Raw genomic sequence first — 18,097 nt, 5'->3', positions numbered from 1 at the left:
ATGAGCATGAGAAGGTCCACAGAAACAGGGCCAAGTGTGACACACTGGACGTGAACATGATGTGGATGCTCACCTTCAGTGTGGATTCCCAGAGTGACCGAGGTGTGGAAATCAGGAATCGGTCTAAAAGAAGCCTTGATTTGAGATATCTGAGGGTATTGTCTTTTACTGGTTAATCAAAAACTTCATTTTGATTAGGGAAAAATAACTTGTTCCTAGGTACTTCTGTTCCCTGAATTGTGGGGGGAAAAGGACTTGGTTTGGGTTTGGGTAAAAATTTGCTATCAGTTGTTTCTCGTAGACTTTGGAAGGGACCCTTGGATTTCAGAAGCACGCACAGCTAGATTTCACCTTCCCTCATGTCTTCTGAATCATTTGCGACGTCTCTTGTGGCTGGTTATCAATGAACTGTGTCATTGCTCAGAAATGGTGCCCCTGCTGTTTCTTTGGTGTTCGAGATGGAATCTACGCAAATATTTGCTGATCGAGTCTCCTGTGCCAAGTGCTGGGGGAGCAAAATATGAACAAAAGTCTTTGGTGTCATGGAGATAGTTGAACCCACAAAAAGCTTTTCCACGGGAACTTCTTGTCTTTTCATTGACTTGGCTACATTGAAAAATGTAGATGTTTGTTTTGAGATGGATTAGATGTAAATTACACTTCTTTTGGTACAAAGCCATTTCTTTCCTAGGGTAAATGTAATGACACTTTTTATGATACCCCAGTGGTTCCCGAAGATCAATAAAAAATGTTCATGGTTAATGTTTGACTGAAGCTGAAGGGAGAGGCTGGGAGGCAAAGCAGGGCAGAGGGAGTGTTCCCTGGAGAGATACTCAAGTCGCAGCAAGAGTCTCAACTACTGAATGGGAGACAAGGACTTTTAACCACCATTTTGTTACTTACAGAAAGGTAAGGGATGACATGTCTTACCTGTGTCAGTAACATATTTCTTCCAGAAGGACAAAGTAGATGGAGGGAGGGAACTTAAAAAGCCACTTGACAAATGTTTTCCTTGAGGTGGACTATGTAGCAAGCAGAGAAGGGAAATTTGTTGCTGGCGTGACAAGTTTTGCTTATAGAGTGTAATTTTTTTTTTTTTTTGTAATTTCGTTGGGCTCTATTTTATAAATTCATTTGATAAAGTGGCTGGAGTGAAATCAAGCTTGGCAGGGGAATTAAAGGGGAGATTGGGTTCTCTGATGTTTAAACAAGTATCCCACCCATTCTTTGTGATGAGCGTATAAAAGTGCCTGGTCTTAAGATGCGCTGGGTCTCTTGTGTTCTAGAAATTGGGGTTGGAATCACATTCTCACAAAGCGTGTCATCTCTCAGCATTCTACTTCTCAGAGAATGAGATTCAATTTGGGATTCTTAGGATTGTCTGGGACACAGCAAAGGAGGGGAAGTGCAGAGAAGAAAAGAAGCCTTTTTATAACAGTACTGGAGTAAGAATCGAAGACAGACACAGGCAGACCTGCCTACACATGTGAGAGGAGAGGCTGATGTGCATGTTACTCAGCTTCCTGGGCTGCTTCTGGCCGTGGTGGTGGATGTACCACCTGCAAATGTGTGTTTATTTTAATGTTAAGTCACACATAGCTTACTGGTATCTTTAATGGTCCAGTCTTTACCTCTATCTTGGTCTTTTTTTGATGACAGGTGACTTTATGGTGACAGATGCCCTTTGTGGTAGAGGATGCCAAGCAGCAGATCAGAAGGACACTAAATTAATAATTTCTTGTCTTTATTTTTCTTCAAAAACTTAAATAGCAAATGAGGCATTATTTGTAAGAAGAAGAAAAACACATGTTTAGATGAAACGAAGATGCATGCTATTCAGCTCTCACTAGGAAACAAAGCAAGCCCTTTACCGAAGAGGTTTCTAGTGGGTTATAGGGCTGTATGAGTCTTCAGGGTTGGCCAGATAAGTTAGGCCAGTTTGATTACTTTCCAGCCTGTGGGCACAGAACAGAGGGCTGTTACTCTCTGAGCCTTAATTTTTTTTGTCTGTAAAACAGAGACTTGCCTATCCAAGTAGTTACTGAGAAGTAAATTAGGTAAGTAGGTAAAGAGCTTACTATGTTGCTTGGTGCATGGTACACATCCAGTGAATGTTAGCTCTCTGCTCCGTGAAAAAGTTCGAGTAGGTGACTCAGGGCAAATTGAGAAGTTGCTGTCTCATTCTTAAGAAAAATAAGAAAAAAATCAGTAATGCCATGAAACATTTACAATTATGCAAGAAAGGAACAAATTCTATGTTCAGGAAGTGGGATTCAAAAATATAAGATTAATAAAATGATTGTTTTTGCTTTCATATATATATATATACACACACACACATATGTAAATTTACATATACATATACATAAATATATGTATATGTATGAAGCATTTTAAAGCCCCTCCAATGGTTCCCATATAAGTCTTTGGGTGGGGTTCAGGTGTGGCATCCTTTGAAACTCACCCAGATGACCTCTGAAGAAAGTCATCCCTGTTCAAGGTGAAGGTTACATTTCCGGTACCTTCTCCGTTCTCATACAAAAGGGAAAATATGGCTGGGTGTGGTGGCTCATTTCTGTAATTCCAGTAATTTGAGAGGCTGAGGAGGGAGAATCACTTGTGTTGGAGCTCAAGACCAGCCTGGGAGACTCTGCCTTCTGTTCAGGGAAATTGAAAATTAGCCAGGAGTGATGGCACTTACCTGTAGTCCTAGCTGCTGGGGAGGCTGAGGTGAGAGGATCCTGTAAGCCCAGGAGTTTGAGGCTGCAGTGAGCCATGATTGTACCACTGCACTCCAGCCTGGGTGACAGAGTGAGAACCTGTCTCAAAAAAAAAAAAAGCAAGCCAGATGATGGTGCAAAATATATCCTGGCAGTAAATTTACCTCTACTCTTTCTGTCTGGGTAAGTTTCAAAGCATGCCACACCTGCACCTTACCCAAAGACTTATATGGGAATCATCAGAAGGGCTTTAAAATACATACATATATATATTTAAAAGCAAAACCAATAGTTTTGTTATTCTTTTATTTTTTAATCCCACTTCCTGAACACAGAATTAGTTCCTCTCTTGCATAAAGGTAGATTTTTTAAAATGGCATTATTTCTGTTGTCCAAAACAATTTCTAGAAGGATGTGTCCCTCATTTCTCTTCCACATTAACAGAGACGACTCTGAGGAGGAACGCTGGGCATTGTCCTGCTCCCCGCTCTGGGGGCCGACAGACAGTGCTTGCACAGGAACTGGTTCACGGGTGGAGACGTATAAAATTGCATTGAGTCAGAAATCCCTGGTGTCAGATGTAGAATGGGGCCAGTTGTTCTGTAACTGCTCGGTGATTATCCAAAGAAAGACATGCTGAGTTTTAAGGAATATCTACTTATTTGTTGCTTGTGAGAACAGACAGGAATGTTTACTTAGGTACAAGAAATATTAACTTAATAAAAGCTGATATTTCTCCAGTGGCTGAGAATTACACTAACATTGAAATTTTTTTTTTCACTTAAGCAATATGTAACAAACTAAGCTATACTTGATTGCTGTCTATGTGGTACAAAGAAAATTTCTCTTCAAATATTCTGTAAGACTGACATGGAATTTTCTCATTTATATTTCTAAGTCATTCATTTTTGGCTATACACTTATTGCTTAAAAATATTAGGACTTGTTCTTAAGTGAAGGACAAAGAATCTAAATGGCAGATTTGTTGTCTTGACATCTAAGCTAAAGATGAACTCTTCCTCCCCGAGAGGCCGGCGGGCAGAGTGGCTGGGTGCTGGGCCGCTGCATTCACAGCACTGCCTCAAGCGCTCAAGGCTCAGTTTCTTGCTCTGTGGGGTAACAACAGGCCACATTGTACAATTATTGTGTTGTTCAAGGAAGTTCCTTGAAGTGCGTAGCTAAGCTTGCAATGTTTTGAGCATTTGCTATTTTTTTAAAGTTTCAATGATTTTGAAACCAATTCATGAGTGAGATTTCATCATAGTCTGGTACCTTTTATTAAGCAGGATTACATTTATTTTCCCTTCTTCTCTTACCCATCCCAGTTGTCAGTTATGATTTAATTACAGAAATTGGACCCATGAACCTGCCATACTTAAGCATGACTACACATTCTTGTCATTAAAATTCCTGCCTCGGGTCACCTTGCAAATGAATTGGTATTAGAGAAGGTATTTTTTTTCTTTTCTTTCTTTAAATACTTCAGTGTCTAAACCCTATGGGGTGGAATCTAATTTAGATTTACTTCCTACTGAATTTCTAAGGCCAGGATGTGTTGCTTTATTATCTTGACAAAATGCTTATCCATAAACTTTGTATTACATGCAGAAATAAACACTTTGTCAAAAAAATAGTCAAGCCACCTTTTATGAGAAACAGTCATTCAGTCCTCCTCTTTGGTCCAGGGAAGATGCTTGTGATATTGTTCTGCTAGATCTGGGGGAAAGAGGGTATCCCCCTGCCACCTTTCTAGGGTTTTTGGGATTTATAGCTGCACATGTCAGGGAAGTCAATGATGAAGTCCCTCCTGGCTACCTGCTTAAAATCCATTTATGCCTAGTGTCCCATTATTGGAATGCTAAGCATGTTGGAGTTATTTACATCCTATTGCTCAAGGTCATTGCCAAGGTCTGATTGCAAAAATTCAAAACATTGCAACCTCAGGCATAAATGGGTTATGACATCAGGGAAGTGTCCCAGCGGGATAGTCACTGTTGTCCCTATGTCAGTGGGTTCCCTTTCCTATGACTGCTCTGGGCCCCTCTTCCATTCAACACTGGGATGTTCTGGGAGACTCGGAGAAGAGGCCTTTTCTCCCCAGCTGACCCTTCCCTTGCTCTGTCTTGGGGGAATGCTGGGGGAATGAAAGCCAACCAGGAATGAGCATGACACCTTTCTCAAATATTCCTTGGAAGTCATTCTTTTCTTTAATAAGAATAATTATGCTAGTAATTCCATTACTGGATATATAACCAAAGGATTATAAATCATTCTATTATAAAGACACATGCTCACGTATGTTTGTTGCAGCACTATTTACAATAGCAGAGACTTGGAACCAACCCAAAAGCTCATCAATGATAGACTCGATAAAGAAAATGTGGCACATATACATCATGGAATACTATGCAGCCATAAAGAATGAGTTCATGTCCTTTACGGGGACATGAATGAAGCTGGAAACCATCATTATCAGCAAACTAACACAGGGACAGAGAACCAAACACTGCATGGTCTCTCACTCATAAGGTGGAGTTGAACAATGAGAACATGTAGACACAGGGGAAGATCACACACCGGGACCCGTCAGGTTGGTGTGCAAGGGGAGGGAGAGCATTAGGACAAATACCTAATGCATGTGGGGCTTAAAACCTAGATAATGGGTTGATAGGTGCAGCAAACCACCATGGCACAATGTGTACCTATGAAAGAAACCTGCATGTTCTGCACATATATCTTAGAACTTGAAGTAAAAATTTTTTAAAGAAAAAATGAGACAATTTTTAAAAAGAATTGTTAGTAATGTGTATTATAATTGATTATATCAATCTAAACCATTTTAAGTTATCCAGGGGACCATTTAGCCTCCTGTGAGCCATGCTCCTCATGAACCTATTGGTAGAACAAATAACCACCTCCAATTATGCATATGTGTAAATCCAGATTGTCATATACTGACAGATGGGCACATCTATATTACAGAGTTTAATGACAAAATCTGGCTTATGTTTGTGTGTGTATGTTCATTCCTCCCTCCCTCCTTTCATCCCTTCTTCCCTCCTCTCTAAAAACTGTCTTCCTCTCCTCTCTAAAAACAAATCATCCAGCTGCCCATTTCCTCCCCACATGGACTAATATGTTTGAAGTGTGAGGCAGAAGCCCAGATTTATACTTGCCTGCTTGTTTCTAGCTTATTAATAGCTACTTTAATTGGGTCCTTAATTTGTCAAAAGTGCAAATTGGTCAGATGCTTCTGTGGTTCTCTAAACTTTGAGTGATGCAATTGGTGCCAGAGATCTGTGAGCCTGACCAAAAAGATGGGCGTGACAGATCTGAACATTACTCGATGAATAATGGTTTGAGCGAGATTTTCATCTGATCTTTATATCTATCTGGGCTTGCCTTATACTTTATGCTGCTCTTAGCAGAATACAGTGAGGAGGAAAAATAAATGGCTCCCAGGATCTTTGGCACTGTTGGGTCCTGGTGGTGGTATGAATTCCTGTCACATCCCTTCCTGCCCACACTACCTTAGGATATTTGAAAACCAATTCTGTAGCTCTCTCCTTCTGCAACTTCTTTGTCCTTTGGAGCTGCATGGCTCAGCCTTAGCGCTAAGTGAATTATTTTAATTCAAAGCCCTTCATGCTTTATTTTAAAAAAATAACAAGAGATGACTGACTCTAAGATTCGTCTATCACAGCTTTTCATGAAGGGGACAAAAATCAATGCTATGTGTTGACATGTAAATTTGGAGATCTGGGACCTGGAGACTCCTTGTCCTTACTCAAATAAATGGGCAAATGACAAGAGTGTCTAAACATCACATTCCCATCTTGCAAGTTGGTGGGTGAAAGACTTGAGAAGCCAGATACTAAGGAGAAAAAAACCTAAAGCTAACAAGGCTTTTGCCAGTTGCAAGGTGAAAAGGGGAGAACCTCAGGGCTAAAAAGCCCAAGAAGGGGAAGCCTTGCTGCAGCCCAAATCCTGTCCTTATTGGAGGATTTGGCAGATATTCTGGAATTCATAGCCTCAGTATATTTGGCTATGTATTCCAGAAAGGCCATGTACAAGAGGAAGTACTTAGCTGCTAAGCCCAAGAGTGAAAAGAAGATTCTTGCAACTGTTACAAAACCAGTTGCTGGGGACAAGAATGATGATGCCTGGGTGGTTAAGCTTCACAAAACGCCTTGATATTATCCCACTGGAGATGTGCTTCAAAAGCTGTCCAGCCATGGCAAGAAACTCTGCAGTCAGTGTATGAGAAAACTTAAAGCCAGCATGGCCCCCGGGACTACAGTGCTCATCCTCCCTGGACGCCACCAAGGCAGGAGGGTGGCTTTCCTGGAGCAGCTGGGCAGTAGCTTGTTACTTGTGGCTAAACCTCTGGTCGTCAGTGGAATTCCTCTGTAAAGTACACATCAGAAATTTGTCTTCACCACCTCCATAAAAATTGGTATCAGGGCTGGACGTGGATCCCAGCACTTTGGGAGGCCAAGGCGTGTGGATCACTCAAAGCCAGGAGTTCGAGACCAGCCTGGTCAACATGGCGAAACCGTGTCTCCACTAAAAATACAAAATTTAGCCAGGTGTGGTGGCGCACACCTGTAATCCCAGCTACTTGGGAGGCTGAGGCATGAGAATCACTTGAACCTGGGAGGTGGAGGTTGCAGTGAGCCGAGATGGCACCATTACACTCCAGCCTGGGCATCAGACTGAGGCTGTCTCAAAAAAAAAAAAAAAAAAAAACCAAAAAACCAAAAAACCAAAAACAAACACCTAAGCATTGTGAGAACCCCAAAACATCTTACTGATGCCTACTTTAAGAAGCAGCTGCAGAAGCCTAGACACTAGGAGGGTGAGATCTTCGACACAGAAAAAGAGAAATATGAGACTACAAAGCAGTGCAAGGCTGATCAGAAAGCCGTGGACTGGCAAATTTTACCAAAACTCAAAGCTATTCCTCTGCTCCAGGGCTACCTGTGTGTGCCCTGACAAATGGAATTTATCCTCACAAATTGGTGTTCTAAATTTCTTAAGTAGGACTTAAGTATATAACTGGAAAAAAAAAATTCATACTGTTAAGCCTCTTGGGAGCTTGGAGCCTGGTGGGAGAATCGGTGAAGGCTTGGGTGGGCTGCTGGGACACGGAGGGCCCCTCGCTGTCTAATGCCTGAGCAAAGCCTCCTGTGAGGCCACCTCTGCCCTGGGATGGCAGAGCAGGCAAAACCAGAGTTCCCCGGGGTCTTCATTTGCTAGGGCTGCCTTCACACGATACCGCAGAATGGAGGACTGAAACAGTAGGCATTTGTCAGCTCAGTTCTGGTGGCCAGAAGTCCAAAACCAAGAGGGTGGGAAGGTTGGTTCCTTCTGAGAGCTGTGAAGGAGGGATCTCCTTCGGCCTCTCTCCTTGGCTTGTAGATGCTGTCTGCACATTCCTACAGTGTTCTTTCTTTGTGGATGAATCTGTCTCCAAATCTCTTTCTAGAAGGACGTAAGTCATAGTGAACGGTTAGGGCCCACTCTAACAACCTTATTTTAACTTCATTACCTCTATAGAAACTCCAAAGTCATATTCTGAGGTGCTTGGAAATTAGGACTCCAGCATCTGCTTTGGGGCAGGGGGAGGGAGACACAATTCTACCCATAGCATTTGGATTGATTAAAAAAAGGGAAGATCCCTAAGGTGAAGTGCAGACATGAGAAACAGTGAGACACAGAAATACGTTTGCAGTAGAAATGAACTTCCCAGACCAAGGCAGCCTTTTCCTCCAGGCGGGTGAGGGTGGGTCACGTCAGCATCTGGGAAAAAAAAAACAGCTACAAAGTGGGAGGTGGGGAAAAAAACCTTTTCAAAGTTTTGTAAAGATCTGTAATGGATGAAATGATACTTGGCGTCTCATCTTCAAGATATTTGTGTTTCAAAGGGAGTGAAAATTAGCCTGGCAGTGTGACCTTGAGCAAGACTCTTCATTTCTATGGTCTTCACTGTTTGATTTTCTATCCTTAAGAGGTAGATGGTAATAGCATCTGTTCCATAGAGTTGTTCTGAGAAATCAGCAATGTAATTCACCCCAAGTCTTATTGATGCATGCGGCAAATTGTCTTCTGGCAATGTTGGCTGCCTTTGCCATTATCCTGGCTGGACGCAGATTCAGGCTTTGGCGGGGTTCCTGTGTCTTCTGTTGTGCAGTGGATTAAATGAGGCACCGCTCCTGCAGGGTAAGCCCAGCAGCCCTGGTTCCCCTCTGCAAGCACACACCCTGGCCTACTATTGAGCAAGTGGTGGTGGCGATGGTGTCCACTGGGTGAGGGGCAGCCACAGTTTTGGAACCAAGGCCTCATTTTCAAAACTTTTTTTTTTTTTTCTCAACACCTCTGATCTATGTTGCAAAGGGTATGCTCGGCCTCTCAGATAATTAATTGCCATAGAAACTTTCTGAATTTAGTCCTTGTATCTGAGGGAAATCCTGACAAATGGCAAAAATTCCATGCAGATGGTTGGATCAACTATGACAGGTAGTTGAGATAAAATGGCACAGAGTCCTCTGGAAATCTCTTCCAATTCTTTTCCAAGTAGCATTTGTGAGGAAACCTATGATACGTTGTCTGGCTTGGTGGTTTGGGCAATTTCGGTGATGAAGCATGGCTTCCCATCAGCACCATCATGAGCCAGGGAGCGCCATTCATGAATGGTATTGTGTCCATGGAAGGAGGAAGTGTAGGTGGGAACAGTTTGAGAGACCAAAGTCCTCTTTTGACCTAATCTTAGCATTAGTCTCGTTTGCCTTGGGCTTTGCCTTGCTGCCTCCTTTGGCTGTGAGGATGTTGCTGTGGAGGCTGTTTCTAGAATATTTTCATTAGCAGGCCACCAAAAGTTGGGAACTGTGAAGAGAAATGTCTTGTTGGACAATGTTTACAGTTTGACTAAGCAAACGTGGGTGGCAAAGTGAATTTTTGACCAATAGCATTCCAAATATGAACTTGCTAAATCTCCTAACTCTCAAAGGTAGGTATTATTATTGTTATCCCTACTTTACAGAGAGTAGACAGGGCCACCAGTCAGCCAGTGGAAGAGTTAGGACCCAAGCTGGCCAGCCTAACCCCCTGGGTCTATGCTTCTAACAACCGCATAGTGTGGTAGATTTGTCTTCAAATAAATCATGGCACCCTACATGAGGCAGTGGAAAGCAATGACTTCTTCCCACTGGAAACCCTTCTGTGAGGGGCAGGCTAAATGTAAATGACAAAATAAAGGATAAGTACATTTCTACTTGTACTTCTCAGGTTCCATTCAAACATCTCAGACAGTAGTCTCTCTGAGCATCTGACCAAAGCAAGGCATTCCTTTCATTTTTATTTGCTCTTCTGTCATTCAACTTGTGTTTTTTTTGAAGACTAAAAGTGTTAAAAAAAAAAAAAAAAAATCAGTTCAAGAAGAGATGATCAATTTCAATCAGTTCTAGGTTATTTACTGAGCAGAAGTCTGTTAGTGTATTTAAGGAGACAACAACTCTTTTCATCAACAATAAAAATGCATTACTTTGCTTCAAAATAAAGCTTTGAATTTTGAATAAGTTTCCTTTAATATATCATGTTTATTCTGAAAGCTCTTACAGGTGAGAGCTTTAGGATATTATTTGTTAATATCCTATTAACAAATTAATAGGATATCCATGTTAGGTAATCACAAATGTTTTAGAATTTATCCAACATCTGATGAGGGCTTGATATATGCAGGGGATAGCAGGAAGAGCCCTGAGAAGTTAAAAAAAAAACAATAACAATTTAAAATTAAGGCCTCTACCCTTAAGGATCTTATTTAATAGTGGCAGTAATGCTAACAGATAAATAAATGATTAAAAAATATGATCAGAATTGGCTTTGAGAGGAAGAGACTTCTGGCGGGAAATCAAGGAAGATTTCACGAAGGAAGTAGACCTTAGGTCCTAGCTCCATGAAGGTAGACCCTGTACCCTTTTTCTTGGTACCCTGGTTCTTAGCACAGTATCTGGCACATGCTAGATGTGTAGCTCAATGCTATTTAAATAAATGAGTAAGTTGAAATTAGATGGTAAGGTGTGAGAAGCAGAAATGAGGAAACATCTCCATCTAACCTCATTAAGCAAATCTCCATTGTCCATTTTCTCCGGGCCAGGCCTTGTGCCAGGCGGGGAGAGCAGCAGGGGTGAGAGCTTGGCTGCGGGACAGCTCGGGGTACAAAGTCCATCTGGGTGGAGGCATGACTGGGTGTGGGAAGGGAGTGGCAGATAAGGCTAGAAGAGTTGGAGCAGCATTTGAAAGATCTTGAATACTGAGGAGCTTAAGGAGAAAGATCTCCCAATATGTCATTATTTTTACTCGCATTAAGCAGATACAGGTTGATAGCTGACCATGTGCATTTTGTTACTATTACAGAAAATTAGTTCCTTAGACTTAATATCAATGTATTCATTTATAAGTGATAACATCATCTTGCAATATGCTAGAACCTGAGGTTGTTACTTGTTTCTATGTGTTTCTAAACCAAGTAAGCAGTCTAAAGCAGTAATGCTCATTTGTTTGTGAGTTAATTCTAAAATGATGCTTGGATATGTCAACCAAATTAATTCTGTTACAAAAGCTAATTTTTAAACATTCAAGGAATTTATGAATCTAGGAATCCCAAAGGGTTTTAATCCTAGCTTTTCCTTAAATTAGTTGTGGAATTTCAGGGCAAGTTGCTTAATTTATATACTGTGTATAAATACATATACATATACAATATTTGTAGGTCTGTATAGCTCTTTCTCTGTCCATGGTCTTTGTCATACATCTACATCTAGATAGCTATCACACTATATAAAGTGCAGTAGACAGAGCTGAAATTCCAGAGTTTAAATTCTGGAATCGATAATCTGGTTGGGGGCAACGTAATGTCACTTCCTAGCTGTATGGTGTCTTTAGGCAAATTGGTTGACTTTGAACCTTGATTTTTCTCACCTACAAAATGAGAAGAGTAATTCCCAGCTCATGATATCTGAGAAAATCATAAGAGCACAAACTTCTTATGAGCACTTGCTGTGTATTTTCCATGTGAGGAGACTGAGGTCTGGAAGATGAAGTAGCATATCCAGAGCCGCATAGCTACAGAGATCCAGCTTTCTGACTCCAAGCCTACCTGTTGGGCCACTCTGTTACTATTTTTAATTTTAATTTTTTGAGACAGGGTCTTGCTCTGTTACCCCGGCTGCAGTGCAGTGGCGCAATCATGACCTGCTGCAACCTCTGCCTCCTGGGTATGATCCTCCCACCTCAGGCTCCCAAGTGAAGTGGTGTCATTTTCTGGGGTAAATACCAAAGGTCTGTGATCTCAGAGCAGGGAAATAGAAAACCCGGACACGCAAAAAGTGAGTTTAAGAGCAGAGGTTTCCCTCCCTGTGTCCATTGGGGTCAGTTGGGGGGAAATAGGGGAGGGACGGTGGGGGGTGGGGAGCTGGGGAGAGATAGCAAGGGGAGAAATGCCAGATGTAGGTGATGAGGAGGAAGGCAGCAAATCACACTGCTACGTGTGTACCTATGCAACAATATTGCATGTTCTTCACATGTACCCCAAAACCTAAAATGCAATGAAATAAATAAATGGGGGGGGGAAGGAGCAGAGGTTTAATAGGCAAAAGAAAGAAAGAAGAATAGCTCTGTCTCCTGCAGAGAGAAGGGAGCGCCCAAGTGGGTCTTCAGGTTTCATGGTGAAATGCATGTGTTTTTTGTTTTGTTTTGGTTTGGTTTTGAGACAGAGTCTTGCTCTGTTGCCCAGGTGGGAGTGCGGTGGCTTGATCTTGGGCTCACTGCAACTCCGCCTCCCCGGTTCAAGCAATTATCCTGCCTCAACCTCCAAAGTAGCTGGGACTACATGTGTGCACCACCATGCTGGCTAATTTTAGTAGAGACAGGGTTTCACCATGTTAGGCTGGTCTCGAACTCCTGACCTCAGGCAATCCACCCCTATATCCTTGGTGATGCTTTATAAAGGATTGTTTCTTTATCTCCCAGTACATTAGAGAGGCTAGAATGAAATGGCATTTTTACCCTTTAAAGTTCAAATATAAGTTAAGCAAATGTAGGCTATGTAAAATTTTCAGGATGTAAATTTTTAGAGTGGTTAAAATGTTATGAATTTTTTTCCATGCTGGTGATATTAGTGGCATGTGTGTTCCATATAGAAAACCTTAGTTCAACCATTGTGGAAGACAGTGTGGTGATTCCTCAAGGACTTAGAAATAGAAATTCCATTTGACCCAGCAATCCCATTACTGGGTATATATCCAAAGAATTATAAATTGTTCTATTATAAAGACACATGCACACGTATGTTCATTGCGGCACTGTTTACAATAGCAAAGACCTGGAACCAACCCAAATGCCCATTGATGATAGACTGGACAAGGAAAATGTGGCACATGTACACCATGGAATACTATGCAGCCATAAAAAACAATAAGTTCATGTCCTTTGTAGGGACATGGATGAATGTGGAAACCATCATTCTCAGCAAACTGACATAAGAACAGAAAAGCAAACACCGCATGTTCTCACTCATAGGTGGGTGTTGAACAATGAGAACACATGGACACAGGGAGGGGAGCATCATACACTGAGGTCTGTTGGGGGGGAATAAGGGAGGGAGAATGGGGGGTAGGGAGGTTTGGGAGGGATAACAGGGGGAGAAATCCCATATATAGGTGACGGGGGGATGGAGGCAGCAAACCACATTGCCATGTATGTACCTATGCAACAATCCTGCCTGTTCTGCACATGTACCCCAGAACCTAAAGTGCAATAAAATATGTATACTAAAAAATATAAAATTAAAATATAAATAAAGTAGTAAAAAAAACCCTTTAAATAATAAAGAGTAAGATGATGAAATAAACCAAGATTATTCATAATCTCTAGAGATAAGAAAGTGATTGGAATTTTAGTGAAATAAATACATTTAAAAAATTTCCTTGACTTTCTTTTTTGGTGGTGGAGGGGACAGTCCAAACTTACAACAGGCAACAACACTGTTTTTCAGGACATGGGAAAATTTATCTCACACATTAAAATCAATTAGTCATGACATGTCTCAGGGTGAAAGTTATAATCTCTGTGAAATGGGAAGCCTTAAGGAGGAAAGGAAAAATAATATTGGACAGGAGAGAATGAGGACAGAGTTCAGATTTTTGTTTGATCTCTTCTGGAATAGTAAGAAGTACATTTTTTTCTTAGGTTTATTACATAGGTAATGATAATATCTGGAAGACCAAAAAGGTAGCTGGTGATGCCTTTGAAGAATTGTGAGCATTCCTGAGTTCTTTTCACTTAAGGAGACTCATATGTTTGTGGCTTTGAATCAAAATGTTTATATCTAGTTATGCTGGCATTTGCCAAAATACATTTTCTCCATCCATATAATAAGAGTGAAAACAATATTTTGCTGGCTGGGTGCAGTGGCTCATACCTGTAATCCCAGGACTGTGAGAGGCCAAGGCAGGTGGATCACCTGAGGTCAGGAGTTCAAGACCAGCCTGGCCAACATAGTGAAATCCTGTCTCTACTAAAAATACAAAGATTAGCCAGGCATAGTGATGTAATCCCAGCTACCTGGCTTGAACCCAAGAGGCGGAGGTTGCAGTGGGATGAGATTGCACTACTGCATCCATCCTGGATGACAGACTTAGACTCTGTCTTAAAAAAACAAACAAAAAAACACATATTGCCTATTATTTAATATGCTTAAATGAAGAAGATCATAACAGAGCAAAGCATGCGAGAAATGGAATTATCATGAGCATGTTTTGAGATGTTGGCTTGCATAGTACTATGGATGATGTGCATGAAGCTTCTAGAAGACTGGGCTGCTCCATACAGAGAAGAGCCTGGCCTTTTGGGGTATCATTTTACTAGGTTTATAACTGGATATCATACATTGATTCTTACTGATTGGAAAGACATGACTTTAACAGACTAGTAACTAACCACTTTTATCTCTGGCTTATTCACAGGAATTTGAATAAAGAAAACTATGATACCTCAGGTCCATCTTCACTCCCTGTGTCTTCTCATACTTTATTTGGTAAGTGAAATGGGTGTTCTTCTCTATTTATTTACTAGAATATTTTCTGCTACTTTATACCCCATACCAGGGAAACAATGGCTATTATTACTTTAAAAAGATGACCTATCAAAATTAAGTTGTTGTATAGAATGGAAACATAGCTTTTTCCACTGTGATATGTTTGATGAAATGGCTACAAATCACATGTCTGCCCTCAACTAGGGAATGTATTTTCTTTCCCACTCTTAAAAGCCAATACCAGTTACGGGTAAGGCTGAAAACAAATCTATCTATTTATGTATAGCTCGGGGAATCTGGAATGACATTGTACTGACACATGAATTAATCTGTGTCCCTTAATATTGACTTTCTTTAAAAAAAAAAAAACTTTGCCCATGAAAACTTACTGAAACATCAAGAAAAGTGTTTTCTCTATTTTCAGCCCTGCCCTGCTCTGTACTTTTCTTCTCATCAATAGTTTGGAGTTTTCTCGTTGTCTTTAACCATTTGTTAGGTTAACCCTGTTGACTGCCAGCCTTCTAGAGCTTGGAGCTGAATGAAAACTGGGGAGTCTTTACCCTTGACCTCGGGGTAAACAGAAGATGCCTTTTTTTTTTTTTTAACCTACATGACTCCTGAGGTTCACAAAAAGTGCCCAATAAATTGCTGTATTATGAAACAAGATTATAAGATTTAGGGGAAGCATTTGCTTTTTTTTTTTTTTTAAACAGGAAGCTTCTAGATCTTCATACCTCAAATCTTATTTTCTTTCTTCTGGGACCCATAAATAATACACTAAATTTTGAGTCCCAAAAAGTACCCTAGAGCTCACATAGTTACAGAGTGAAATAGAGCGAAACTTAAAACTATGAGAGCCTTCCTCCCAGGGGAAATCTGCCATTCAAACCTTATGAGAAGCATGAGTTTTCACAGCCTGGAGGGTCAGAGCCTGTCTCCAGAATTGTGTAAGGGCTGAATATCAGACATCCCCAGTTGACCTCTCTCCTCATCCTACCCCTCAAATGTCCTTCATCGCCTATGTTTATCCCAGGGTAGTGATAAAGTCAGACCTGTTTTCAAACTTGGTGCCTCCACTACCAGTAATAGGAATTTGGTGAGTTACCTAAGCTTTGAACGTCAGTTTTCTGTGAAATGCATCTAATAATAGTACTTGTCTTATGAGATGTTGTGGCAATTCAATGAGATACTGCATTTACAAGGCTCTTGGATCAGTGACTGGCAGTTAAAGACACAATAAACATTAGCTACTGTAATTGCTACAGCATTTTAAGTGTTTGGTGTCTACATCCATATGGACCCTGACCTCCATGAAGAATGGACTGTGTTTTTGTCATCTTTGCAGATTCAGCACCAAACACACTTCTAAATTATTTAATAATATCAAATTATTAGGCCTCATTTGCTTCTTGTCTGAGAAGGGAACATGCATTTTTATTCCTGGATGAAAGGTGAAGATAAGGCTTCCTTCTCTCTATTCTCAGCCCGGTGGGATTTCTATCTAGAGTGAAAAATACTGCCCAACCACTGCTGCCAGCAGCGCCTTCTCCAGGTGACAGCCGCAAGCACAACTGTCTCTGGGTGAAGATAGGGAGAGGGATTTCAGGGGTGTTGGGAGGGAGACACTTCTTTTTCCTACCACCTCCCAAGGCCTCTCCTATGAAGACTGGAAGTTTGCTTGAAGAAACTTGCCTTCCGCATAGGGCTTTATTCAACAGAGGCACTAATTTACTCCATACTGCAAGTAGATCTTCTGTTCTTTTCCAAGAGACAGATTCGTCAGAGGGTTGGAAACACAAATGCAGCATAGATGTACTTCAAGGGCACCAAAGACAGAGTAAGTGATCCAGGATTTGGGAAAGGGAACTGAAAAGGGAATCGGAGGAAACCAAGGCAGAGCTGTCTATTTTGGAGTTTTGCCTGGGACTTCCAGAAGGAAGATGAGTTTGGTGCAAATACTACATAATCATTGTACTGAGCGCTTGACGGAGCTAGCAGGTAGGTGAACCTGGCAACTGCACATGTTCTTCGGCCTGGAAGGCAGTGCAGCAATGTGGTCAAGAGTTGGGGATTGGTGGTCCAATGGTGCTGGCTCCCGTCTGGAGGTAGCTCTATCTCTGAATGCTTTGCCCCTACTGTGGGACTTCTCTGGAGACACTTTCTTGATAGCATTAGTCAGATGAAATGGTGTTATGTGGTGATCTAGTCCCGTTACTGCCACATAAAAGACACTAAAAGTGATTTTAAAATGGCAGTTCCATTCTCTTCCTTTCACCTCTTTGTGCAAGATGATAAATGCTATACCCTCCAACTCCTGCATAAAGCCACCCTCTTGTCCTTACACAAGTTTCCACCACACCATCCTTCCTACTTCTGGGGAATGCGGCTTGATGATTCACAGTGTGACATGCACTTTGAAATCTTTATAGCCCCAATAGCCATGTTAATCGGCAGGAAGAGAGATTTCTGGCTCCAATACAAGCAGGCGACTTTGAACCCTGGAACTGAGACTTGATTCCCATTTTCTGATGAGTGAGCCAGCTTGTCCTTGTTGGGAAAGTGCAGCCATGTTTGTGTGTGGCTAATGTAGTTTTCACTGGTGTGACTAACTCAAAGACCGGCTGCTTGCTGACATGAGTGCAAAGCTGATGAAGATAGTTTGCTGTTAAGCAGTGGTTCCATAGATAGCACTCCCCTGACTTAACCAACCACGGTGGTACCTGACCTCTGTCCTGCACACCGGTTCTTATGCCCTGCCTTCTAGAGGAGTAAATGGAACAGGAAAAGATGTGGAAAAAGTGAAAGGGAAGCAGAGCTTCCAAAGGAAGATAAACTTAGGAGGAGATGGGCCAGAAGTCTGGCAAAATTACTTTGTGAGTTAAGAATGCATTTTCTTGGCTGAGCATGGCAGCTCATGCCTGTAATCCAGCACTTTGGGAGGCCGAGGCAGGTGGATCACCTGAGGTCAGGAGTTGAAGACCAGCCTGGCCAACATGGTGAAACCCTGTCTCTACTAAAATATAAAAAATTAGCCAGGCGTGGTGACGGGCACCTGTAATCCCAGCTACTTGGGAGGCTGAGGTGGGAGAATCACTTGAACCTGGGAGGTGGAAGTTACAGTGATTGCACCCCAGCCTGGGCAAGAAGAGGTCGAAACTCCGTCTAAAAAAAAAAAAATCATTTTCTTGCAAGTAAGAGGAAATCTGACTTTAGAGCATTTTAAATAAATAAGGGTTTATTTTCCTTGGATAACATGAAGGCTGAAGTAGCAATCCCGGGC

At 41.5% G+C, this 18,097-nt stretch overlaps 1 protein-coding gene across 1 annotated transcript in view; it reads left to right on the top strand.

The window, feature by feature from the left end:
- Window positions 1–798: 798 nt before the first annotated feature.
- The window catches only part of CDH17 (cadherin 17), a 78,086-nt gene continuing 60,787 nt past the window's right edge, over window positions 799–18,097 (top strand). The window contains exons 1-2 of the mRNA XM_017538105.2: window positions 799–909; window positions 14,747–14,817. Of these exons, the coding sequence (XP_017393594.1) occupies window positions 14,767–14,817 (51 nt within the window). The 5' untranslated portion in view covers window positions 799–909; window positions 14,747–14,766. The remainder of the gene's footprint in view (window positions 910–14,746; window positions 14,818–18,097) is intronic.

The sequence above is a fragment of the Cebus imitator genome, unplaced genomic scaffold, assembly GCF_001604975.1.
Source record: "Cebus imitator isolate Cc_AM_T3 unplaced genomic scaffold, Cebus_imitator-1.0 Scaffold109, whole genome shotgun sequence".
Classification (NCBI taxonomy): Eukaryota; Metazoa; Chordata; class Mammalia; order Primates; family Cebidae; genus Cebus; species Cebus imitator.
This window is presented reverse-complemented; position numbering and strand designations above follow the sequence as displayed.